General features: G+C 32.3%; 3 protein-coding genes across 10 annotated transcripts; all 3 read right to left on the reverse strand.

Annotated features, from left to right (window-relative positions):
- Positions 1-957: 957 nt before the first annotated feature.
- LOC125874900 (polypyrimidine tract-binding protein homolog 2) lies at positions 958-7,187 on the reverse strand. Of its 4 annotated transcripts, none has more exons than XM_049555950.1 (11): positions 7,018-7,187; positions 5,970-6,217; positions 5,664-5,873; positions 4,060-4,122; positions 3,890-3,963; positions 3,178-3,270; positions 2,850-2,907; positions 2,244-2,348; positions 2,063-2,144; positions 1,646-1,711; positions 958-1,440 (listed from the first exon to the last, which is right to left on the reverse strand). In XM_049555950.1, exons 2-11 carry the CDS (start codon positions 6,153-6,155, stop codon positions 1,433-1,435), a joined length of 945 nt encoding a protein of 314 aa, XP_049411907.1. In that variant the 5' UTR covers positions 6,156-6,217; positions 7,018-7,187; the 3' UTR covers positions 958-1,432. The 4 variants fall into 4 exon arrangements, with proteins under 4 accessions (XP_049411907.1, XP_049411904.1, XP_049411906.1 ...); XM_049555947.1 differs by having other exon boundaries at positions 1,599-1,711; positions 7,018-7,186; XM_049555949.1 differs by lacking the exon at positions 7,018-7,187 and adding an exon at positions 5,456-5,513 and having other exon boundaries at positions 1,599-1,711; positions 5,970-6,159.
- Positions 7,188-9,209: 2,022 nt separating this feature from the next.
- On the reverse strand, positions 9,210-15,765 carry LOC125874085 (dihydrofolate synthetase). Of its 4 annotated transcripts, none has more exons than XM_049554894.1 (11): positions 15,404-15,765; positions 15,166-15,263; positions 14,895-15,045; positions 14,581-14,643; positions 14,201-14,362; positions 13,681-13,872; positions 13,470-13,569; positions 12,443-12,574; positions 12,150-12,281; positions 10,317-10,667; positions 9,210-9,688 (listed from the first exon to the last, which is right to left on the reverse strand). In XM_049554894.1, exons 1-10 carry the CDS (start codon positions 15,677-15,679, stop codon positions 10,327-10,329), a joined length of 1,647 nt encoding a protein of 548 aa, XP_049410851.1. In that variant the 5' UTR covers positions 15,680-15,765; the 3' UTR covers positions 9,210-9,688; positions 10,317-10,326. The 4 variants fall into 4 exon arrangements, with proteins under 4 accessions (XP_049410851.1, XP_049410853.1, XP_049410852.1 ...); XM_049554896.1 differs by lacking the exon at positions 9,210-9,688 and adding an exon at positions 9,701-9,873; XM_049554895.1 differs by lacking the exon at positions 9,210-9,688 and adding an exon at positions 9,701-9,883.
- A 1,605-nt stretch (positions 15,766-17,370) lies between these two features.
- On the reverse strand, positions 17,371-20,762 carry LOC125873123 (cytochrome P450 CYP72A219-like). 2 transcript variants are annotated; one of them, XM_049554001.1, is made up of 5 exons: positions 20,431-20,762; positions 19,415-19,632; positions 18,544-18,767; positions 18,050-18,437; positions 17,371-17,982 (listed from the first exon to the last, which is right to left on the reverse strand). In XM_049554001.1, exons 1-5 carry the CDS (start codon positions 20,705-20,707, stop codon positions 17,557-17,559), a joined length of 1,533 nt encoding a protein of 510 aa, XP_049409958.1. In that variant the 5' UTR covers positions 20,708-20,762; the 3' UTR covers positions 17,371-17,556. The 2 variants fall into 2 exon arrangements, with proteins under 2 accessions (XP_049409958.1, XP_049409959.1); XM_049554002.1 differs by lacking the exon at positions 19,415-19,632 and having other exon boundaries at positions 20,431-20,544.
- Positions 20,763-27,724: the final 6,962 nt, after the last annotated feature.

The following is a 27,724-nucleotide window of genomic DNA, read 5'->3' on the forward strand; positions in this document are numbered from 1 at the left end:
GGTAAACTATTTTATTGTTCACAACATGTCTGATGCACCTCATCCTCATGATTCCTCAGTTTGACAATATCTAGTTTTATGCACTATTCTCCATTTATTTTGTCAACTAACTAGGACTTTGAGGCAGAATTAATACTACTCCCTCCGTCCCTTTTTAATTGTCCACTTTAGAAATGGCACACAGATTAAGGCAACAATGATTAGCACAGTGAAGTTACAATTTTACCCTTATGACAACTTTTCACTTCAAAATTACAACCACTTATTTGAATTAAAGTGAAATAAATTGAAGGGAAACAACATACACTTTTACAATTTTCAAGAAGTGTAAATAAGGGTATAATAGGAAAAAATTTGTTGTCCTTTCTTGATTTGTCAAAATGGACAACTAAATAGGGACAACCAAAAAAGGAAATATGGACAAGTAAATAGGGACGGAGGGAGTACTAATTAGTTCTGATCAAAGGCAATATTTTCCTGAAGATGACCCTTTCTTTAGGGACAGTTGTTAATTAATGCTTGTTTATGCCAAATATAATATCGAATTAGACAACACAAAACCATAAACAGTAGTATCAGAGAATCGGTACATACATAAGAAAAAAATTAAACATCAAACTGGCTACAACAATAAAATAGTTTATTTTCAAAGTTTTTAAGATTTTATTGATCTGTTAAATATTTTCCCTATTTTTGTGGTTGCAACTTCCACATGAGCAGTTGTGTCTGGGAAAATATAATATACTTTGTTGTCTTACATTCACCAGCAGAAAATTAAACGTAACAGTTCTTTCAATCAGTCAAGCCTGCAGTATGTATATCTCAAAGCACGCCACTATAAAACGCTGACAATATAATTCATATATGGCACCATTCAAGAAGCAATGAAGTATGATTGGTCCTATAGGTCAATGAAGACACCCAAAAAGAAGGGAATAAGAAATGAGACAGAAAACAAAGAACTAAGATATGCAGTCTGGACCAAAATATTAGTGCACATCTTGGCTTAGATCTTGCTGCAACAAAATGTAATCCTGGTCTAGAAATTTGGGGTTCCCACTAGTGCTATTGTGGATGATAAGGAGGCATTCCACCGGAATGTGGTAGGCCGTTCTGTCCATGCATTGGCATCCTCCCATGACCCATTTGAGGAGGTCCACTTGCTGGCATAGAGTAATGGTGATTGTGCATCTGCATCGGCATTTGTGGAGGTGCAGAACCAACAGGTGAGTTCCAGCCTGCTGCTGAATGCTGAGGTGCACCAAAACCTTGAGGGGCTGGGGCATATTGTGTAGGCCCATTGTATGGATGAACACCTGGACCTCCTACAGAAGGTGGTTGCTGCCCCATGACTGAGGGTTGAGAGTTCATCATAGGGGGTTGGGCATTCATCATAGGGACATTCGGGATTGTATAATCTCTGCTGCGATCATTATTCACCTGATATTAGACCAGGAAGCATGCAATTTAGTGGACTACTCTTTCCAAATAGGGGAAAAACATTAAGTGAAGAGATGGATAACGCTAAACTCTGCAGTGGCTCCTATAAACTACTCCTACGATCTCTAGCAAATAAATCTCTCTATGACCCTTTTTACCTTTATACTGAGATCAGTGTGGCGAGAGTAGGAGATATGAAGCTTACAAAATCCTCCTTCATATATGGAATGTCCTTCTAAAGCTTCCTTTGCAACAACTGCTGTCTGCACATCTGCAAACACATCACATTTATTGCTTAACATACAAGCACTCCTAATACTGAGTAACTGGATCAGTTCCAGTAATGCAAAACCACTACAAGGGGGACTAATTGTTAGGAAGGTAACAATCCACAGTTAAGGTCAGATACAAGTACAATAATCACTAAAGCTTCTTCAGTCAATATATCTATACCTAAAACAAAGGACAAAACTTCATTGCTGAAGTCTATATGAAATAAAGCTGAGAACCATCCTTGGCCTCTTTGCTAGAAATACTTTTGAACCAACAACAAAACAAGCAACTAATGACTTTTCAGCGGAAAAACACACTTCTGAAAAAAAGAAGGAAATTTTCATCTCACCTGGATATTGTATCAGAGCCTGAACCCCACCATTCTTATCAAACATTGCAATCTTTAGCACAGGGCCGAAAGCTGAAAAAACCTGAACCCCATGCATTAAAACAGATAAAGCAATGAATAACTCGGGATTAAGGTCACAACAGAATGTACAGAAATTTATCTTGCAGCTGAAGCGGGGTACCGTGTGTAGGACATCCAAGGTTACAGCATATTGCATGTTCTCAATGGAAGCTAGAAGAACATTACTCTCAGGCTCCAGCTTCTTCCCATCTAAACCCACACTGATCTGAAACATGAATAAAATAAATTTCAAAGAAAGGAAAGAAACCAGCATTTCATCACAATATCAACCAATCAACTACAAATGTACCCTAAGCACAGAAACATTAAAGTGTACCAATCATATAAAAGATCAGCATACAAACTGCTATACTCTACCAGTTAAATCATAATATCCATGAAGATGCATTATCATAATGTAGCCCCCAAAATGCAAAATACGATATGCAAGGCACTATCTCTTTTGTAACACTTGTATTTTTTGTGTAGAGAGTATATATTGCTTGATAGATAGAGATAGGTGAAGTTGATAGATGAAGATGGTTGAGTCGCATGCTTATAACTGATTCCTTCTTACTTAATGAAGCTTTTTGAGTAGTCAAAAAGAAAAAAAATCAAGAATATACAAACAAGGAAATTGGAAGACAGAAAACAGAATCCTAACACATCCTTCCATAGTTCCATGCAACTAATGACCACACGCAAAGAGTTGTGTCTAATTGATTACCTGACCATTTGCATCAATGGCTGAGGGAGCAACAGGAAGGAGAGGATTGGTGTAGTCCCTAAATCAAAACCATATGTAAAATGATGATTAAAGAGATGAGAAAAGTAGTCATTAGACCCTAAAAGAATAGGAAATAAAATGAGTATGAGTGATGAAGGATATAAAGATGCAAATGTACGACCAGTTTTCCAATAGTGAAATAAGCCATCATCATGAATGTCTGTTTAGCAGAAAGAGGGAGGAAGAGGGGAGGATGTTCTCTGTGTGTGTGTGTGTGTGTGTGTGTGTGAGAGAGAGAGAGAAAGAGAGAGAGAGAGATCATTTCTACCTGCTACGATGACTCTGAAACTTCACACTCAGATCAGTATGTGCAGAATATGTTATTTTGAGGGAGCAAGGTCCCAGTTCTGGAATCAAATACCTAACACAGAAGAGAATGACAATATAGGTCAATGGCTACTCTGTCACACACTAAGTAGGACTAAATTGAACAACTGATGATGGGTATAAAGACATAGCAGTATTTTTTTAGCTTTACAACACATCTTTGTGGGATGTAAGTTTCCAATTCATCATTTTTTGGATAATGAATTATTTGGTGTGAATATAATGTTACCCTTGTCTCAAAAAAAAAAAAGTGTTTGGGCATATGCGCATCGGAATAGCTATCTAATAGCAAGTCTAAGAAAAAGTCTTTTCTGGACAAGCACCTTTAAAAGTGGGATCAGCAAATATTCCTTAAACTAGAAGTTGCAAGATCAACGGTTGTAACTCATGAATAAGTTCAGTAGCAACATTTAAACTGCACATTTTAGCAGTAAACAGGCCACATTGCTAGAATTACAACGAACCTAAGGAGCATTAAATGTGAATATATAATGAGATATGGAATGTTCAAGGAACATGCGTGTACCCCTTTGGTAGATTCTTAAAAAAGTTCTTCAAAGATGTCGAGCCCCAATGTATGTGCACCACATCTACAGTAAATGATCCATAACAGTTGGGCTACTCCCCAGTCTGAAATATAAATCCACAATCACCTGGGAATGCTTCTTCCATCAAGGGCATCCTTTGCAGAAGTGGCAGTTTCTGCATCAGAAAATTGCACTAGAGCCTGAAAAGGTTCCAAGGGAGAGTGGTGGGGACTTATCAGCTGAATCAATGGTCAGTAACATAACAAAACCAAATCCAACTTCAGTAACATACTGACCTGGAATCCAGCAGTTTTCTCAAATGTCGTAATCTTATGGACAAATCCAAAAGCTGAGAACACCTGAAAAAATTGGATTATAAGTAGAAAAAAACAATTGAAGGTAAAATCAAGATACAAATCTGAAAACATCTTAAATGTTATGATGCAATTTCAATCATTGTTTTTTTGAATAAAGAAGTTCAAGTCTTCAAGATAAGAGGAAAACCATAGTTTCAAATGATTATCGACTATATATATATACCCAAAAGGTAGGGGTAAGGTTTGCGTACAACCAACCCTCCCCAAACCCCACTTGTGGGAATACACTGGGCATGTTGTTGTTGTCTATATATATATATATATATATTAATAAGGGTGTTTGGATCAACTTGCGCGCACCTCGACTATTCCATCGGGTACCTGCCACCTCCCACCAACAAAAGTATCGGGTAACTCGGTCCACCAAGACTTAGGCAGATGGGAAGAAATCCCCTAGTACTTTTTGCCTCCGCTTGAATGATTATCATTTATATTATCTTCTCTCTTACAAATATACAGCGAAGAATCTCCTTTCCAGGGATGAGGCCTATCAGTTGACCTAAAGAAAATCTTAAATACAAAAACTATTGTTTGAAAAGGCTAGAAAAGAATATCGCTCCTCTCATTTACTCCATCTGATGCAACCTAAAGCTACCAGAACACCGCAGTATTGTATGATCAAATAAACATATTTACATCAGCCATTCAAATATACAGAACATTCATCAATATTTCACTAGCAACAAAGTTGATTTAGTATCTTTTCTTTGTTACCGCAGTGTCCGGGCAGGTTGCACCCACCTCAACTAATTCCACATGGTACCTACTACCTCCAACCAACACAGGTACCGGATATAGTATCCAGTTAAGAAAGCCTATGGTTTGACTTAGTGAGAATAAATGCAACCTAGTCAACTGACGATCATCATTGGTGGGGCCTTCAGCAACAGTGAGGGACGAGACACATTTAAAGTACCTAATAAGCTATTAATTATAACATTAGGAAAACATCAACACGAACAAGTAACAGAGAGAGAGGGTTTATGCAACTAATTGACCAAGGACAGAGCATTGAGGTTCTCTTATAAAGTGTTGCTCCACACTAAAGTTGAGTTGTTTTAAAATAAGAGAGAAAATGACACTACAACAGAAGACTGAAATGCTGCATCCATTAACAAATGTCATATGCACAAATAACAATTTTGCTTCGGACAATAAGATGAGGAGCATCCATTATGCACATTCCAATGAGAGGATGTCAATTTTCAAAAAAAAAAATGAAACATCTGACACTTCAAGGGAAGTCAAGACATTATTAAGAAAAAGGGGTGAGAAAGAGCCAGTGTTAAGCAAAGGAGAAAGGAAACAAACACACATGCGCTCTTTCTCCCGATGCAATAAGCTGCCATTGCAGATATATCCTTGACATTGGCCTGCTGATCCATTCATATCCATGTCAAAGAGCACTCAACAAAGCAAGACATACTATAACCTAATACTAAAACTACACAGAAGCCTTTCTACGAAGGTGGACGGCGTGGGCCCTCCACCAAATGAATATGTGGGGAAGTATAATTACTTACCAAGTGTAAGACATCAATACTGACAAGGCGTGAGTCATTTCCCTCAATAGTTACCAATAATACATTTCCAGCTACATCAGCAGTAGTTTTGTTGTTCACTATCTCTTGCCTGTTAGAATACTGTAGGTAGACGGTTTTCCCTCGTACCTGAGCCGGTTCTGAGGAAGACGCATAGTACGATATCATTGCAATAGCTTGATTCAATTCTGCCTACGATAATTAATAATAGAGGATAAGAACATCAAGAATAAGTGTAGTTTCACTAGAAACAAACAGAGATTTGAAAATGAAGGAAGTTACACTTACAAACTCTATAAATGCTTGATTTCTATTTGCTCCAACATTACACTTGGTATTGACAACTTTACCAAATGGCTTCCCCAATTCAATCAGTTCCTCTTCTGTGCACTCCCATGGCAAGTTTCTTAAATGAAGAACCTTAGAGGGAGGCTGTGTGTATCTGAATTGAGGCTGGCTAGATACAGATGACATTCCAAAACACAAATCCAAGCTCCAACAAAATCAACACAGATAAAGCCCAGCAAGTAACGCTCCTTCAAAAGTAAGACCATATTCGCACATAAACAAGATATTTACAATATGCAATTTCACACCTCATCACTCAAAAACAGCACCTAGCTAAAAGGTATAAGTACATGAATCAAAAGATAAAGCATATTTATGAACACGCTGTGATTCTACAGCGAACAAACTAAATTTAGAGTAAGTTCAACTACTTCCATATACTATCTTGTCCTTCTTCAGTTTTTCTCATGCCACCAGAAATTACTAATCCCTTGTGTTCTTTTCTAACTGTATACAGAGGGAAAACAACTAAAAAGAACAAGGACCAAAACATACACTTCTTATCCTCTTCCTAGTGTAAGAAAGTAATCATTCAATGTTATAATCATAACACCATACTTGGCAGTTCCTCCCCACACCCAAGAAAGTAGTAAACAAATACCCCGATGAGAAAAGAATAAATTTGGATTGAATCACAAAACTTGCAAACAGAAAAGGCAATACAGATTAAGCAGCATTTCACCAATACAAAAATAACACAGTCAGGAAAAAGACACAAACTTTATCATCAACTGTCCACAAAGTTAGGCTGGTCGATGCACGTAAATGTCTTAGAGCGGTAAAAAACTAAATAGCGTACAACCCCTCAAGCCAAAACCCAGCCAACAGATAGAACAAAGAAAGAAAATGAAAAAAAGGGGTCAGGAATTATCGTTGCAGGGGAAAAAATAGTTATAAATCGAAAGCACTGTCGTTCAGAAACAGATAAAGAATATGAATTTAGGGCAAAGGAACAAAAAAAAATGAGGGATATTTCAGTTAGGCGTACCAAAGGGGTAGACGAGAACAGCAGAGGATTTTGTTCAGGTATCAGGGAGACGAAAGGACAACGGGGCGGTGTAAACAAAGTTCAATAGATCTTGAAAACGCTGGAATTAAGGAATCAAAACATACCGGATGAGGTAGAAACAAAGCCAAGGGGCGAGGCTGGAAAACACACAAATATATACCTGGAGCAACATATGTAGTTATATGTATTTATCATAAAATGCCACTACTTTTCTTTTGAAAAAATAATCTCCACTACTTTTTTTTTGAAAAAATAAGCTGGATTCATATTAAGTGAATTGTTCGGTATCACACCCTTTTGAAAGAAAATTATGACTCTTACTATTATTTTCAATCTAGTTTCTTAAAAGATATCAATAATTATCTTAATTTACTTATTTTGGACTATGAAAAAATTCAAACAATTCGCTTAAGTAGGACTAGAGGGAGTACTTCGTACTGACATGAGTAATTTGGAATAAGATTGATTTAAATTTAAGATTTTGTTTGAATATGTAATTTGAATTTTAAAGTTGTATTTTCTTAGAAACATAAAAACTTCATAATTTGTGGAAATTATTAAAACTTTTCCAATTCTTATGTAGTTTATTTTTTTAAAAAATCATATACAAAGTATTAAAATACATTATGACATCGAATTAATAAATCACATATCTTCATGTTTCATAAATAAATATTTTTCAAACTTTCAAATACACATAATTTTATAAATATTTATTAGTTCAATAAATTAACAATAGTAGTAACTAACTATTTTATGATAAAATCCCTCCATGTGGTACAACCGATCTCTTCACGTCGATTATGAGTTTTTTTTTTTTTCCAAAGTTTAAATTATGGGTATTTTTTTTAATAAAATAAACTATGGATTATGTTTTATATCTTAAAACAAATTTAGAATTATAAATCCTATTTTCTAAAATTTTTGTTTGAAATCATGATTTGAAGTTGAAACTAAAAATTTGTGCAGATTTTATAACCAAAGGTTGATTTAAAAAATCAAGCTTCCAAATCCTGATTTTAGCCCAAAGTAAATTTGAGCGGTTTATGGCCAACTCAATTTCTAATTCAGCTCATTTTAATTTCTTCAATTTCAATTTAATCCGCCCATTTAACATCTTAATTGTTATTATAAAAAAATGTTTAACCGTACTCTTTTTTATTTTAACTTGTACTGCAATCCCTAACAACTTGTTTAAATGGTTGTTGCCTCGATGTCATATCATATTTTATCATACTGCTGGGGTGTTCATGGTTTGGATAAAAACCGATTCAAATTGAAGAACCAAACTGATAAAATAAAACTGATTTTATTTGGGTTTGGTTTGGTTTGGTTTTAGATTTTTGAAAATCGATAGTATTTGGTTTGGTTATGGTTTTATTAAAAAAATGGAAAAAATAACCGAACCAAACCGATGAATTATATACAAATATTTTATTAATATACATACTTAATATATTATTTTTATAAACAATTTTAAAGATCTCATAGATGTTTTCATTATAATTTCTTTATAATTTACTTATTGAAAGCAAAAATGTCCAAGGTGAAAACATTTATTTTATTGATTTCATGTATAAGAGTGTCAATGACAATTCTCTGTGGGACTAAAAATGTTAATGTCTCTTCCTTCTAAGCCAATATAGTGAATTTTAAAGCTTTAATCATAATAAATTCAGTGATAGAAAGTTCAATAATTTCAGTCATTTTAACTATTTTTTTTGTTTTGAATGGATTGTTATCACCTTTTTCACATTTTGAAAGAACTTTTTCTTTTATTTTTGTGTATGGTTAATAGCCAAATGACCGAACCAAACCAAACCGAAATCGATAAATGTATATTATATTTGATTTGATTTGGTTTTGATAATTTTAAAACCGATTAAATTGATTTAATTTTGATTTTGACCAATAACCGATCCAAACCGACCCGTGAACACCCCTACATACTGCATTGTTTTGATTAATACAATATATTTGAATAAATTTTATTATTTTACATTGTTAAATAATGTCACACATCAAGGGATATTACAAAAAAAAAGTAGGATACAAGGTACAATTTTTTAAAAACAAAATAGAATAAACGATAAAATAGAATTATTAAATAATACTCCAAAAAACAAAACAAAATGATTAAAAAAGAAGAAGCCATCACACCAAATCAATTATAATGAACTTTTCGTCATCACATAATAATGAATTTAGCAATACAATAAGATTTAAGTTACAATCAAAACAAACATTTTACATACAACTGGTAACAACCATCCAAGCAAGACTACCCCATATGGGAAGCAACTTTTCTTCAACTTACAGCGTTGGCACTAAATAAACTTTGTTTGATACTAGTAGGAATGGCCGTAGTAAATAGTTGCTAGGAATGCATGCTAATGTAGCTGATGAATTTGAACTGAGAGCTTATTAGCTATGAAAATTAGGTAGGGCTAAATTGACGTTAGCTTTAGACTTCTGTCCCAAGGTAAATGCATGTCCCCCAAAACAGTATGGCAAACCTGTTCCACTGATCCTCAATTGCATAAAGTTTGCTAATACCTTATAAGAGTGTGGGAAGAGAAGTACGTTTTCCTTCCTGCTCCAGAAGCCAGAGAGATCCATGTAATGAGTTAAATTGGCGTCAACAACTGGGCTGCAAGGAGATACATATTCAAAAACCACGTGTCATTATCATAAAAAAATTTACATTCATAGGACCAAAGTGAGAGCCAAGGAATCATCCAGTCATCCACAGTTCAGCTATTCAACTTTTGCACGAACAATTTCAGGACTCTGAACCTCCTAAGTTCATTTTAGAACTCAACTCATCAAATGGCTCTGGCAAGACCTTAAACATATAGTGCCATATTAGCATAAATAGTCTGTAGAACTAGCTGACAATATATCAAGATAATGCCATTTTATAGTAGCAATCATGTAAACTGGAAAATTCTTCACTAACAAAATACATCTTTTAGTATTGTGTATAGAGAGAACAAGCAATGCTATAACAATCATAAGAGAGAGAACAAGTAATGCTATAGCAATCATAAGGCCTGAAGATATCCGTGTGCATGACAGAAGGAGAAATGATCATTCTGTTTACAAGTAATTCAACAATAAAAAGACCTTAATAGAGTAGAATTGATACAGAAAATGCATATAATCTCGACCCTAGCTCATTTGACAATTGACAATTAGTTGATAAATTCATTCCCCTTTAATAAGTAATTGTATATCAAATGTTTTCAGAATAGTACCCAAAATGGAAGTTCTCTTACCAAATAAGAGTCAGCTGTGCAAGTAGCCTAAAACAGCGGAAACAATATGCAAAGAACCCGTGACTACTAAAATTCCAGGTTGTTCTCCAGGTCTTTCATTAAGGATCTTAACACCAGCCCTTATACAAGCCAATAATGATCCCTCCGCAAGTAAAATACTTTGAGATTTCACTATCCCTGCAGCTTGAAGTGATTGATCCTCACTTTCTGCAACTTTGAGGTCAAGAACCTTCATATTCATCTCTCTCGAAGCATTGACCCAAGAACATTTCAACAAAGATGCTGAAGCCATTCTTGATTTAGCACCAGCGATGTCAACTTCTGTAGAAAATACAGCATCCAAATCCCCAACTGCCAAAAGAATGATTGTCTTAGTGGAGTCATTTATAATACAACAATCAAATACCAAAAAACATGTGAAATGCAAGTATAATGTTAGAGACAAACACTCTAATGATAGAAAGCTGATGATTCACATTTCATTTAGAACTCACCTTGTTTGTATAAGTAGCTAAAAACATGGAAATGGCTAGAAGAGAGTGAACAACGTAACATATTTGGAAAAGTTTGCTACTTTTAGTACTCTCTATGTCTCAATATGGAGTTGTAAGTCTACGTAGCACATAACAAAATCATCTGGGTGGTTGTTACCTATTGTACTTGTTAAAGAATGACAAAAGTCCCACATTGGTGGTTAATGAGATGGGTGGACTCCTTATAAGGCTTGGGCAATCCTCCTCCCTTTGAGCTAGCTTTTGGGGTGTGAGTTAGGCCTAAAACCTAATTTAACAGTACTGAAGTCTATGTAGGACATAACAAAATCATCTCAGACAAACTTCTCTCATATATTCTTGTGTCTGCCACTTGAACCCTTTATCATACTTCATCATTTCTAATACTGTTCAATCTTTATGACCACACATTCATCTTTAATATCCACATTTTAATGGCATTCATCTTATGGATATTTAGGTTGAACGGCCCGATATTCATTGTAAACATTCTCGCAGTCACGGGACTCATTCATTTCATACATCCAAATTTTATCCCTTTTTAGCACCTCCAATTATCATATCGTCACACAGGAAGACGGTGCATATGAGGTCTATGTGGGACATAACAAAACCATCTCAGGTAACCCACTATTAAAATCCTCTACATGATCCATTTGAACCCTATATCGGATGTTACCATTTCTAATCTTCTTCAGTCTTGACTCGTCTTGAATGAAGGCAAATCTAACTTTTAACATCTGCATTCCATAAACATATATCTTGTGGATACATTAGGTTTGGAGACCCAACCATTCATAGCCATATAACATCGTTGTCTCATAATAGTTTCAAGTATCTGTTTATCACATATCATTCTCGTAAGACTCCTCTGTTTAAGTCATTATTTTTAAACTCTATGTTTTGCATTCATCTATCATGCCATTCTACTTAAAGACGAAGTCCAGATGTCCATATTGTATTTATTAGGCATCACAATTCTGTCTAATCATACTTCACCTTCATTCTTCTTATAGGGTTTAAACTTGCAATGTAGAATGTCTTACTTCTATTTGTCCTAAGACATTGCTCTCTAGTGTACTTCTCTATAGTTTCAAGTTTTGATTAAGCCTCCAAAGAGTAAAAGTTTTAGGACAAGTATTTAGTTGCAAAGTAACAGTAGCAAACACGCAAAGGGGGTCAAATTGACAACAAAACTATTCCACAATCTTCAGGTTACAGCTAAGCAATAATTGAAAAATTAAATGTGTAAATGATCTAAGAACTCGTCAACTAAAAAAGGATATGGATACGTGACAAAGAAATCCAAAATTGGTCAAACCTGAAATTAACTCTCTTGCAAAACCTAGATGATCCTTGTCATTCGCCATAGCAACCACAAGAACCATTTTTGCCTTCGGAAATGTCATCTGCAATGTGTTTTCCAAAGCCCTGGCAGATTCCTTCGTATGTGCTGAAAATGTTTATTTGTTATCATACTATCCACCTCCAAATAGACTGACAATTACAACTCTTGAAAACAGATGTAAAACACTTTATTATCCATGGCTATGTAACACATATATAGACGCATGCACAAGTGCATGACTAACAATAAGAACATCAAGATTCAACCTCCATCAAGTAGTATAGTTGCTCCAGATACTCCAAGTAAATTAGCTTCTTCTGAAGACAATATTTGGGTTCTGCCTTGCAAAAATGCACTCTCCAGACCAGTACGAATAGCTCCACTGGACAAACTCCATCCTGGTATTTAGACCCATTACAAGAATGAAGTTAAGAAAGAAAGCTGATAGTTGATCATATTATACAAGCAAAGTATCAAAATAATTCAATCAAGTACCTCACATTGTCAATGTAAACTTTGTAGTTAAAATAACTTATATCCATTATTAGAAGACATTACAATCTGCTTCTTATGAAGCTTTAAGATTAACTCCACGTCTATCCTTTTCCAAAACTACTATTGTCAATCAGGAGATATCATCCCAATTAAAGGTTAACCCACAACTGAAAAGAGGAAATACCAAATTAATGGGGTCAAGCATGTGCTGGTAGCTAAATGCCCCTTGAATAACTCTAGCATGTTATGGGATTAAAGGTAAAGCTTAACCTGACTGCCATTAATGTAACAGAGTACACGAGATTTGCCAAGATAAATCCTTCAAATCAACAATATAAAAAGGGAAAAGCTTTGAGATGAGGGTTCCATTTCACAGAGCAAGCTGTAAACCCAATGATTTATGCAGTTTTAGTGTCCTGAACCCCGTAAAAGTATGTCAAATCTGTAGCGCATATCAGAATACAAGGTTGAATACCTATCAAAAAGAATAATACAAGGCCATATAATCCCCATAATGCATCAGCTAATCCGTACTGTTAGAGAAACATCGTAACTAAACTGACAACAAAGCTGTATCTACTTTTCCTTGTGAGTAGGCACACAGATACAGGTTTCAGGAAGTGACTTTAGAAAACCAATCCATAGCATATATTAACTGAGCACCTAACCAACTCCGTTAATGTTTCTAATGACCAGAAAACAAGGTTATACGATTTCAATTCCCATCATAGTCGAAGATTTATTAACTTGCAAGAACTATTTTTGAAGTAAGAACAAAGGAAAAATTTGAGTCCTTACCTTGCTTACTAAGGCATAATGCTGCACATGTAGCAGTTACAGCGTTCTGAAGTTGGTGAGCTCCAAGCATGCGTAATTTCACACCTAGAAGTTCAATAGACTGCACTATTTATGAAAAGCAATTAATAGCTTGTTATATTGTTAGAAATTGAACAAGTTTCAAAAAGTCCAATGTGTCATTTATGAACCACAAATGAAGATCAGTTTATACCAGATCATAGTCCTTCTCAATCTGAAGCACTATGTCACATAATTGGCGTGGTATGCCAGTCACTTCACAGAAGCCTTTCAAAGCGCTTCTATTTCCCGGATCAGATGCTGATACCACTGGTGAAGACATAGAAGATGCTTTCCTACGAAGAATGTACTCAATAGATGGAACGAATGGACCTCCTATAACTAGCTGAAATATTGAATCATTTGAAGCAAGTCAAGCATAGTTGATCCAACAGCAAATAAAACTATTAATAATAATTTTTAACATAACATACTACACAGACAACATTAAGACGTTAATCATCTTTACTATCTCATCAAAGTTTGAGGTTAGAACCAGCAGACTAGTAAAAAATAAATACAACCAATGTAGAGCATGAGCTGTTTGCCCAATGTGTGATATCACTTATGTCTAGAAAACCCTAAACAGAAAACATCAGATCAAACACAATTGCAAGAAGAAATATTCATCTTTGAATATATCCAATGGATAGGTGAAGGAAAGACCACCTAACTGGACGCCCATTTTTAACTATTCCTGATTTTGCCACCGCTATACTTTCCAAAGAGCCCCCAAGTGCATCCAGATGTTCCTCGCCAACAGTGGTTATGATTGATATAGCAAGATCAGGACCCGAAATAACATTAGTGGCATCTCGTGCTCCACCCAATCCAGCCTATACGGTAGGAGAAAATATAAAATGTTAATGTAAGCACAAGTGGAAAGAAAATTTTGATCTTGGAGGAAAAGGAAAAGAAAAAGAAGAAGGAAGACCAAATATCTAATATAGTCTAAAGATTATTATTTAAACACCAACTATGGTGGAAAGAACAAAGGAAGTGGGGAAAAAAGTATAGCTATTGTAGAGAAAAGAGTCAAGTTAATGTGTTTAACCTCCACAACTGCAATTTCAGTATTTTCTTCAGCAAATAGGCTGAACGCAATAGCAGTAAAAACCTGACATTTTAAGGAAAAGAAGAAGCAAATTAGACAAGACCATATACAGAAGCAGACCAAAAATGAGAACTAAAGAGTACTTTGGAGAAAGCACATTCTTGGAACTATGGAAATCAAAGCCAGAAATGGAGACTGTTAAGATAATTCCAGGGGAGGAAAGCATCAAGGAGTTTTCACTGATAAGTGATGACTAATCACAAACCATCTTTCAATCAGTTATGTATTGCTAGCTAAAAGAAAGGGAAAAGAACCTCAAAATGACTGAGACATCCATTCTCAAGTTTCACTGCCCTTTCAATAACCTCCCTCCTTGTATTGAAATGATGATTCAATGCCTTGGCTGATACTGGCTCACCCCATTTTCCCAAGGTTATGCGCTCCCTGATAGTCTGTATATGTGGACTGCTCATATGCAGCAAATCAACTAGTCATACAAACTACATCTATTGTACACAAAGTGCCCAGCTATAAATAAGTACTTAATAGTTAACACTGTTACTAATAAAACATCTTTGACAATACCTTGTGTAGCAACCAACAGAATAGCCTTCTGCCCGCAGTATACTTGAGAGGAATGCAGCTGTTGATCCTTTTCCTTTTGTTCCAGCAATATGAACAGTCTACAATAATTTCACTTTAGAACCAAAGAGTACACTACAACTCAATCAATCCCACTAAAATCCTAGATAAGTTAATACAATGTGATGCAAGAAACTACAAATTGAACTAAATATAGTAAAATGGAGAAAGGAAATCTGACCTTAAACCTAGATTGGGGATTACCCATTAGTCCCATCAATCGTCTCATTCTTCCTAAATCAAAACCATCTTCGGAATCTGTTCCTGCGCCTTTGGGAACCCCTGACTTCTCGAAGTTCTTGAGACTGTCCAAAAACTCCATCATTTCGTCTAATTCTGGATCCTCTCGTAAAGTGGAGAAGGCATGACGGGTATTGTGGACAAGTCCAGCAACTGAGCAGAGCATATTTCTCTGAATTGAACGAGTGAATCGACAGAGAATGGTAAGATTTTTCATTTTTTGTTCCTCACACTACAGAGCAGAAACCATTGCTTCTCAATCAGCCATTTCTGTTCTTGCCACAACTTTCAGAAAACAAGGGTGTGTTTGGTTGAGTTTTTAGCTAAAATTGTCCCTTTTATATATTGGAACATGTGCATTTTGCTCATTCAAATATCACCCATCTAATAAACGGAAAAGGGCCTAAAATATCTTCGAAGTATTAAAAATGGTAGAAAACTATCCACCTATTGGCTCCAAAATACCCTTGTCATTCACCTTTGGGTCCAAATTTGACCACTTTTTTAACTAATATTAATTTAAATTATTTAATTATTTTTTAAAATACATAACGCTCAACCACTAATTATTTTAATTAATTAATAAGTATAATTTATAAACCCCTCATTACTAATTAAACTCGTCCCAATTAATACACTCGCCCCAAATCATAATTGCCCACCTATTAAACAAAACTCTCTGCCCTTCGTTCCCAACACCTGTTAATTATTGATATCTTTGTTGTGGACTGATTGAGGTCAATGCTGCATAAAGAAATTGCCTTCTTATATCGCATTGTAACATTTGAGTTATAGTAATGTTTCCATGTATGCCGAAAATGTAGCACTTTGAATTAGTATTGAATGGACATAGGAAATGACAATCAGCATTTTTTCTTGTTTTACAACATTACATGTTGATGGAGTCTGCAGTTTTGTGACAAATGATCAATTAAGAGTTTGAAATACAAGACAAGAGATTTGACTTAATTTTTTGTTCTAACAACCTAGTCAGCATTACTTTGATGAGGGAAATGAACAGAAATATAAGTCAAATTTAATATAGCTAAAAATATACAGAGAAGAGACACAAAATTGAGTAATTAAGCAATGTTTCTATACAAGTATTGGGAATGAAGGGTGAAAGGGTTATGTTTAATTGGTGGGCAATTATAATTTGGGGCGAGTGTATTAATTGGGACAAGTTTAATTAGTAATGAGAGGGTTTATAAATTATACTTATTAATTAATTAAAATAATCAGTGATTGAGCGCTATGTATTTTAAAAAACAATTAAATAATTTAAATAAATATTCATTAAAAAGTGGTCAAATTTGGACCCAAAATTGGATGACAAGGGTATTTTGGAGCCAACAGGTGGATGAGGGGTAGTTTTGTACCATTTCCAATACTTTAAGGGTATTTTAAGCCTTTTTCGTCTAATAAATTTGGCTTAAAAATAAATTGTTGTTATAAAAAAAATTTGATCGAATTTTGAATCACCAAAAAAAAGGTGACCGGCACAAAAAAAAAACGAGTTAAGTTGATTTTTTATTTTTTTTAAAAAAAAGTTAAAAAGAATTTGAGAATTTTTTATAAACATTTGTTTTTGGTTAAAGAGTATCCATGTTGGACGATGCATAAAAAAATAGTTTTCAATGAAAACGGTGTTTGTTTGCCATTCTTCAATTTAGACATATTCGTTATAGGTTCCTTGTTTTATTTGAATGATGCATAAAAATGCATAAAAGAATAGTTTTCAAATCCTAGTTTTCAATTCAGGATTTGAAGTTTATGAATTTTGAACTTGTCATTAAATTCATAGCTCATTTTAGTTATTGAGTCTGCAATTAAAATATTTACGATTCAAGATTTAAAGTTTATGAATTATGAACTTGTCATTGAATCCATATCTCATTTGAGTTATTGGTCTGTAATTAAAATATTTATTTATATATGAGCACAACAACAACAACATACCCAATATACGGGTTAAGGGAGGGTGGGGAGTACACACTAACCGCTATTTTTATGCGGTAGAGAAATTGTTTCGAAACCTATATCTAATATATTGTAACTTCACCTGTGAACGGAATGTGAACAACGTCTATCAAATTATAGTTTGTGGAAAATAAGAGGAGCACCATACTGAGGCTGAACGGTTACTGAGTATTGAGGAGCATGTGTGTAAGATGTCGACAATTCGAAAGAAAAGGTTTGTAGGATCATAGACAGAGCCATCTTTGCTTCCAACATGGCAAAATTTTGTCCAATGCATATTCTTGGACCCCAACTAAATGGAAAATATGCAACTTGACCCTTTGTTGCACTTGATATTCCTTCTCTAAATCTCTCTGGATTGAACTTGTTTGCATCTTCACCCCATATCTCTTTATCATGATGCAATATGCTTATTGGCAATGAGACTAGCACACCAGCTGGTAGAGATACTTCTCCTAGCGTAATGTCTTCAATAGCTAGTCGGGTAAGTGTTGTTACCGGGGAATATAGCCTTAATGATTCGTACAAGATCATCGTTACCTGTAACATGCATGCTCGTTATATCAAGCATGACACAGAAAATGAACCAAAAAACTAGAATACTTACAACTTTTAGACGATTTAATCCATCAAAATCTGGTTTTCGACTCCCAAACACTTGCAAGACTTCTTCTCTGGCCCGTGCCTGCCAGTCTTGATACCTGCTTAAAAGCACCAGAGTCCATAGGAGCCACACTGATGTAGTTTCTGCACCAGCAAAATAGAACAGCTTGCATTCTTCAATGATTTCATCGATGCTCATTCCAAAGTCCTTGTTTCCGTCCTGCTGTTCAATTTCCTTAAAATTTGATTCCAGCAATATGCCTAATAGATCCACATTATCGACGTCCCCAGCTTCCATTGCCTTCAATCTTTTATCAATAATACCTCTAATTAAGGACCGAACATCCTTCTTTATTTCCTTCATTCTTCTGTTCCTCTTTGTTGGCAAAAATCTTTTATGTAACACAACACAAAACAAAAATACATTCACAAAAATCAATTAGTGTAGTTTGTAATAGAGGACTGACTACAGCTACATTCTTAGGGGAATTAAGCTACCTCCATCCTGGGATATAAACTGAGCGCATAGCTTCGATAAAATGCGGAACTTGTTCATTTTGAAGTTCAAAAATCTTTCTACCTTCTTCATAACTACTACCAAAAGCTGTCCGAGAGATCACATCACTAGTCAATTGCTGCAGGTGAGGCCATACATCTATCTCATGAGCTTCCCATTTGCTCAGCATCTCATTACAGCTCAAGTAAAAAGCTGGAAGCATATGCTGTTTGAGAAAATGGTGAACGACGACTAATGTCAATTTGAACAGAATTAGGAATTGCCATCACCATCTAGTACAAGTTGCTGGTTAAATCAATCGTTCATATAACAAATAAGGTGAATCAATAAACAGATCCATTTGACCGTAAATACATCTAAGAATCGTCCACTGATCGAGCATAGTCCTCTCTGAATGCATAAAGAGCAACATTTAGTACGCAAATATAGTCCTGACAAATGGTGATCCAGACAAGATTCGACTTTTTTGAACCATAAAATGATTCTCCAATTGTCTTAACAACAGAAATCACTCAAAATAGAATACATACAAGATCAAATTGAAAACATAAAGCGGAAAGAGATGTTTAACCGGAACATTAGCCAGATAAGCAAGAGCGAGCATATTATCAATTGGTGGAAGAAAAATCTACAACATTGCCGTCCCTATAGAACCACTACTATGCTTGTCTACTTTCAAATCAGGTAGCACATATATATTACTCGAAATAGTCATATGACATTAAAGTTTAGATTAAACGATAAATCAAAGGAGATAGAAGAAGCAAGAGCACACATTTTATCCATCGATAGAGTAAGAATTGCCCAACGTAATAGTTTCTGGTTGACCAATCACAAAGTTGAATGACATACCTTTAACTTCTCTAGATGGAACGCGGGATTGATGATTTTTCTATTTTTGGCCCATTTGTCTTTCTCATAGCTTACTAATCCTTTTACAAATAAGCTGCCTAATGGATTTCCATGAGGCTTTTGATACAAATAAATTTTCGAGAGTACTTCCTTTATCAGCTCAGGGTCCATGATCAATACTTGTGGTTTTGGACCCATCCATGTAAAACATTTTTTCCCTGCAACCATAAATATGTCTCATGATTAACTACTACTAGTACTAATTTCAAAATAAAACATTTAAACCGATCGAAGAGAACAAAATGAACAGAGTGATCTTTAGATTAAAAAATAAACAATTCAGGAGAACAGGCGCATTACAATTTCATCGAATTCGAAGAAAGTTGAAACAAACTACATACACCAAGGAGCTTCTAGCTAAACTGCTTATTTGTATTAGCAAGTTCATTAAATATGTACAAATATTTTTAATTGCAAACCTCATAACTAAAGAAAACTAAGGGTTCAATTTCAAGTTCAAAAAACATAAACTTCAAATCCTATCTTCGTCTGTGGAAATGAATGAGAGATTTGTGAATGGATAACAAATTAGTGAATTTAATCTACTACTTATATGAAAAACTAGTTAGTATTATTTTCACCAGATTATCAATAAAAGTATGACAGAAGATTTACATGTATTTGTTGAATAAATGATCAAAAATTCTTTTTTTCTTTATGATTACAACAAAGAATAGCACCATTCTTGGTGCAACATCATCAAGGTATATTGTAAACAACCTTAAACTGTATTTCTACAGGAGGTTGTTTCCACGACTTTGCCCACATGACATCAACTTTACCAGTTACTCAATAACTTATAAAAAGGCTATGAATTTATGTCATGTCATATTCAAAACTCATATACTTCAATTTCTAACTCTGATCGTGTCAATGAATTTAAGTTATATACACTATCACACAATACAAAATTTAGTAAATTTAAACCTACTATAACAAGTTAGTTGAAAACATACCATATTTGTTGATGGTTTCAAGAAAGAAAGGCATCATTCTTGGTGCTAAATCATGATCAGACATATTCATAGGCTTTGAATTAGCTTCCTTAATCATTCTAGTAACATCTTTCATGTCCCCATACAATAGTCTGTATGAATTCCCTTGTAGCCCTTGTTTCCTCAACAAATTCTCCAACTTCTTTGGATTGAACCAAACCCAATTCAGTACTTTCCATAACAGAGTAATTGCTATGGCACAACAACATATTGTTACTATCATTTGAATTGTCTCCATTTTTCTGAGTAAAACATATTACTCTAGCTTCTTATATACACTTAAAAACATATATTCCTTCCGTCCCATAATATGAATTACTTAAATTTGACACATTTTAAAAAAAAAACTAAGTAGTAATAAAATATTTTAAAAACTAAGTAATAAATATTATGTGGCTCTAAATCATTATCAACGAGGAGCAAAGGAAAATTATTAAAGTTTTCTGTTTGAGTAAGCACTAAGCAAGTGGGACAATTATAGCAGGAAAATTTAAAATAATATACATGAGTGGATGTGATTATATTTTATTATATTATAAAAAATATATAAAAAAAAAATTAGAAGCAACTAGAGTCTAGAAGCATACAATTAAAAACGATATTTCCCTTAATTTTATTATACATGTGTTTTTTGGAATTAGAAAATTGCATTGAAAAGGTCGCTTTGTCATTTTAATTATTAAAAAGAAAATTTCAATAATTTAACTATTAAGAGATTGCTTAAAAATATTATTGTAAAGAAATTACATGAAAAATATTATAAATCATACCCTTTTATTCAATAATAGTTGTTCACTATTGATTTGGTATATTGATCAAGAAACAGTAGATAATAAATGTATTTTACTAAATCGCCCTTATTAAGTATAACTCATCTAAACATTAAAAAATGAATATTTTTTTCTATTTAATAATACTTGTCCACTATTGACTTTGACACTTCTTAAAAAACTATAAATAGAATGTATTTTTATTATATCATCATTTGAATATAATTAATACAATGTCTTGAAAATGTAATAGAAAAATGATTTTAATTAATGATAAGGATAAATTAGGAACTTACTGTAAAATCATTCATTGATTTTTTTGAAGGAAACAAGTATTATTGGATATTTCAAAATAGTATAATGGACAACTATTATTGAACAGAAAAAGTGATATTTAATAGCAAAGATAAAATAGAACAACATGATAAATTATTCATGGTGGACAATTTTCTGAGTAAAAAATATTACTCTAGCTTCTTCTATACACTTAAAAAACATATATTACTTAAATTTGACACATTTTTTTTAAAAAAAACTAAGTAGTAATAAAATATTTTAAAAACTAAGTAATAAATATTATGTGGCTCTAAATCATTATCAACGAGGAGCAAAGGAAAATTATTAAAGTTTTCTGTTTGAGTAAGCACTAAGCATGTGGGACAATTATAGCAGGAAAATTTAAAATAATATACATGAGTGGATGTGATTATATTTTATTATATTATAAAATATATATATATAAAAAAAAAGTAGAAGCAACTAGAGTCTAGAAGCATACAATTAAAAACGATATTTCCCTTAATTTTATTATACATGTGTTTTTTGGAATTAGAAAATTGCATTGAAAAGGTCGCTTTGTCATTTTAATTATTAAAAAGAAAATTTCAATAATTTAACTATTAAGAGATTGCTTAAAAATATTATTGTAAAGAAATTACATGAAAAATATTATAAATCATACCCATTTATTCAATAATAGTTGTTTCCTATGACTTGGTATATTGATCAAGAAACAGTAGATAATAAATGTATTTTACTAAATCACCCTTATTAAGTATAACTCATATAAACATTAAAAATGAATATTTTCTTCTATTCAATAATACTTGTCCACTATTGACTTTGACACTTCTTAAGAAACTATAAATAGAATGTAATTTTACTATATCACCATTTGAATATAATTAATACAATGTCTTGAAAATGTAATAGAAAAATGATTATAATTAATGATAAGGATAAATTAGGAACTTACTGTAAAATCATTCATTGATTTTTTAAAGGAAACAAGTATTGTTGGATATTTCAAAATAGTATAATGGACAACTATTATTGGACAGAAAAAGTGATATTTAATAGCAAGGACAAAATACAACATGATAAATTATTCATGGTGGACAATTTTCTGAGTAAAAAATATTACTCTAGCTTCTTCTATACACTTAAAAAACATATATTCGGATATTCCTTCCGTCCCATAATATGAATTACTTAAATTTGACACATTTTTTTAAAAAAACTAAGTAGTAATAAAATATTTTAAAAACTAAGTAATAAATATTATGTGGCACTAAATCATTATCAACGAGGAGCAAAGGAAAATTATTAAAGTTTTCTGTTTGAGTAAGCACTAAGCATGTGGGACAATTATAGCAGGAAAATTTAAAATAATATACATGAGTGGATGTGATTATTTTTTATTATATTATAAAAAATATATATATAAAAAAAAAAGTAGAAGCAACTAGAGTCTAGAAGCATACAATTAAAAACGATATTTCCCTTAATTTTATTATACATGTGTTTTTTGGAATTAGAATATTGCATTGAAAAGGTCGCTTTGTCATTTTAATTATTAAAAAGAAAATTTCAATAATTTAACTATTAAGAGATTGCTTAAAAATATTATTGTAAAGAAATTACATGAAAAATATTATAAATCATACCCATTTATTCAATAATAGTTGTTTACTATTGACTTGGTATATTGATCAAGAAACAGTAGATAATAAATGTATTTTACTAAATCACCCTTATTAAGTATAACTCATCTAAACATTAAAAATGAATATTTTCTTCTATTCAATAATCCTTGTCTACTATTGACTTTGACACTTCTTAAGAAACTATAAATAGAATGTGATTTTACTATATCACCATTTGAATATAATTAATACAATGTCTTGAAAATGTAATAGAAAAATGATTATAATTAATGATAAGGATAAATTAGGAACTTACTGTAAAATCATTCATTGATTTTTTAAAGGAAACAAGTATTGTTGGATATTTCAAAATAGTATAATGGACAATTATTATTGGACAGAGAGAGTGATATTTAATAGCAAGGATAAAATAGAACAACATGATAAATTATTCATGGTGTTATAAACTAGACAAGTAATATTGTTGGACTTGGACATTTCAAAATAATATAATAAACAAGTAAAGATGGACAGAGAGTGATAATTAACAACTTTTTTTTTTTTTTTAAAAAAAGACATATAAAAATTTAGGTCAAATAAAAACTTTGATTCGTTATCTAAATCTATCTAAGCCACATAAATTGAGATAGTAATATATTTTGGATTCGTGTTGATACATGCTCTTGTATCTAGTTTTCTAATAAAAGATCAATCATAAAGATTATTTTCTTTGTTTCAATTTGTTTAGTCTAATTTAACTTGGCATGAAATTTAAAAACTAAAAAGGTTTGAAATAAATTAAGTGTTGTATTTGTTTGCAACAAATTTTAAACATATGGAAAATAAATAAACCACACAAATAAAATTTGAAGAAACATGATTTTATTGATCAAGATATGCGGGTACAATTCTGTTCCTCCCTTGATTCTACTCTTCTAAGATTTATCCATGATTCGAGGGCCGTTAGTGGCGTATTTCTCGAACTAGGATGATTTAGATTTAACCTCTATATGAATATTCCATGACTTTTGTGAAATATTCGAGATCTTGATCTTTAAAAAGAGCAACTTTCACGTATAGCAAACACAAAATTCATATTTGTATGCTATAACAAAGTTTGCATAATTGCGCTTGTCACACCCCTTTTTCGCGCACAGCGGCAGAATGGTTTTTCCAATTTAAGTGACGTTATTGATTAAGGGACTATTTTATTCTTTAGAGTCGCCACTTGAAATTGAATTATGGTGTTCCAAGTCACCTTTTTGTTTAATCCCTAATCATAAGGAAATGACTCTTTATTTGGTCTGTGAATCAAAAATTCGGGTAAGGAATTCTGTTGACCGAGGGGAAGGTATTAGGCATCCCTCGAATCCCGTGGTTCTAGCACGGTCGCTTTTATTGACTTATATTTATCTTGATATATTTTTTGGATAATTTGTGTCTATATGCCATGGTTTGCTTATTTTTAATTGTTGAATTTTTATTAGTCTTAAACCGGATGCATAACTGTATTCTCGGTCTTGACATTTGGAGATATAACTGTCTTCCCCTCTCGAGTTCCTCACACCTCATAATCTCAGTTTACACTTCTTGGTTTGAATTAACAAAATTAATTATCAAAATAATTTGGTCAGGTGCGTAACTGCATCCTTGAATTTATTAAGTATCTCAAAAAGATGTGGAACCACATTCTTAATTGAGATGAAATTTAATTATTATTACTCATATAATGTATAATAGAGCCTAATAAATACCTATGATTATATTAAAATAGTCTAAAAATAGATAGAGACATCAAAATATTATAGTGTTCAAAATTTTCCTATATTTCAATTACCCCCACTCGGCTTACTAAATTTAATTATGTTGAATCTTATCATCTTGACGCAATTATGCTTCCAGATATTAACAAAACAGAGCATGGTTAATTTATATATATACTTTTATTATTCTAAATCTAAATAATAAATTTTGAATAAAACAAACATATGAATTAAAATCACGCTTCAACTAATGATTAATGACACATGTTGACCTATTTTATTAACAATAAAGTAAAAAAAAATCCTTTAGTATTTATACTAAATTTAAATTAATATTATCTACATGTCATATAGAATAACAGGAACATTTTATTTTAGATGACTTTTGTACTTGTTTTTTTTTTTTTTTTTTTTTGCACATCTTGTTTATTAATTTTATATTATTATTTTTTCATTCTACTTCTCTCTTCTTATTTTTTTTTTGTTCTTTGTAAGTTTTTTTTTTTGTTTTTTAACGTTCTGTATATTTTTTTTATTTTTTACATTCTGTTTTTTTTCTTTATTTTTTTATTTTTAATTTTTGTTGTGCTATGTTTTTGTTTCTTTTTTTTTTGTTTCATTATTTTTTTTTGTTGTTCTTTTTTTTTTTATAATATTTTTTCTTTTGACATTCTGTACATTTATTTTTCTTTTTCTTTTTAATCTATTTTAATTTAATTTGTTTTCGTATCTTCTCCTTATCCTAGCAAGTTTATTATTATTATTTTTTGTTAGAACCCTAAATATCAAGACAACACACATATTATAGCATAAAACATGACTTAATACTTTTCTAAATACGATCAAACAAAGAATTCATTCAACTTAGTAAGACACAAACATTAAACTTTGATAATTAATTAAGGAAAAAGAGCGAGGAATGGACTCTTAAGCATGTAAGAAATACTCACATGTCATATAACATGTTCGAATATATTTAAGTACGCAACGTTAATAATATTAACAGATTAAACACATACGAAATATGAACAACTTCAATATATTGAAATTAATTCTTGCACAATAATGACATAAAATTATGCAAAAAATAAAATACAAATAAATGTTACATCTTGTGAAAATTAGTTAACGAGAAGAAATGACAAATAATCAGGAGCCACAAACTTGAAACCGCGAAAATAGATTTCCAGATCTTCAATCACAATGTGAGAAAATACAATATGTATTGCTTTTTAATTAATGCCTATATCTCTGTGTGTGCCTTTTATGTGTGTATCCCTTTTTTTGTAGTATGTGGGTGTATGCATATAGGTGTTAGGATAGGTGTATGTGTGGGGTAGTGGGTTGTATTGTGTGGGGTGTGGAATGTGGAGGAAAACGTGAGGGAGTGGGAGTGTGGGGAAGTTGAGAGAAAGTGGGAGTATAACTTGACAATGGTTTTATTTTTTTTTCTTATTTATTTTTTAATTTTTGGAAGATAAGTCAAAAAGTTTGTTCTCCTTTTCCCTTTTTGGTTTTGTATGTGTCGTATGTTTTGGATAGGAGTAGGAGTGGGGTAGGTTTGTTAGATTAATTAGGTTATTTTTAATTTTAATTTTAGTTTTACTCTACTTTTAAAAGAATAATAACTAACTATAAATAATAAATTATAATAACATATAAACTAATTATTTAAAATTAATAAAAATCTAAGAAAAAGTCAACTAGCTATATATATATAAAAAAAAATAATTAAATAATACTAGCTTATTTATAAAAACTTAATTTCAAATATAGATTTTTTGTAATCTTCCATTTCTTTTTAAACAATTGACAATAAAACTTACCTTAAAAAGTGATTCTATTTTGTTTTTTCAAATCTTTTAAAATAAACTTAATAAAAATAAGAGAAAAGTCAAAATGTTTTCTTTATATTTATAAAAATATTTCAGCTCTAAAAATGGTGTAAAATTTTAAGTTCGGTCAAAAATTACGTGTCTACAGCGCTCCATATCAAACATATATATGTATAATTCGCTATACATATACAAAAAAAATAGTTGTATAATTCGCTATACATATACAAAGAAAACAGTTGTATAATTTGTTATACATATACAAAAGAAAGCAGTTGTATACAAAAGATCAATTGTATAATCTGTGTATGTATAAAATGAGAAAGAGAGAAAGACAAAAGAAAATTGGGCAGAAAAATATTTGTATTGTATAATTATAAGTGTATAGGACGAAGATATATGTATTTGCATGTGTATATACAATTTTCTCTCGCTTTATACAAATAGAATCGCAATTTATACATTTCATTTCTGTTTGTATAAGCAAGAGAAGCAAGGGTGGCGAGCGAGATTTGGGAGAGTGGCGAGCGAGATCTGGGAGAAGGGAGAGAGGAGAACGAAAATATATGTATATATACAATTTCCTCTTGCTTTATACAAACACAAACACATTTTATACATTTGTGTTTATATAAAGCGAGAGAGGCGAGCGAGACTGCCACAAAACGAGAGTGGCGAGCGAGATTCCACCAGGGAGAGTGGCGAAAATAGCAATAGTTTGCTATAGGGTACAATTAAAATCAAAGTATATTTATAGTATTTAATTTGAATTAATAGTTTGTTATTATATACAATTTTCCCCTTTAAAAATACTAAAGAGTTTATGTAATATTTTGAGATGCCTTTTAAGGGAATTTAGTACCCTTTATATAGGGTTTAGGGTTGAGTAGCCTCCTAGAATTCTAATTGAAATTGAACACATCTTCTAGAGTCTCAATTCAAATTAAACACGTCTCGTAGAG

The sequence above is a fragment of the Solanum stenotomum genome, chromosome 8 (genome assembly GCF_019186545.1).
Source record: "Solanum stenotomum isolate F172 chromosome 8, ASM1918654v1, whole genome shotgun sequence".
Classification (NCBI taxonomy): Eukaryota; Viridiplantae; Streptophyta; class Magnoliopsida; order Solanales; family Solanaceae; genus Solanum; species Solanum stenotomum.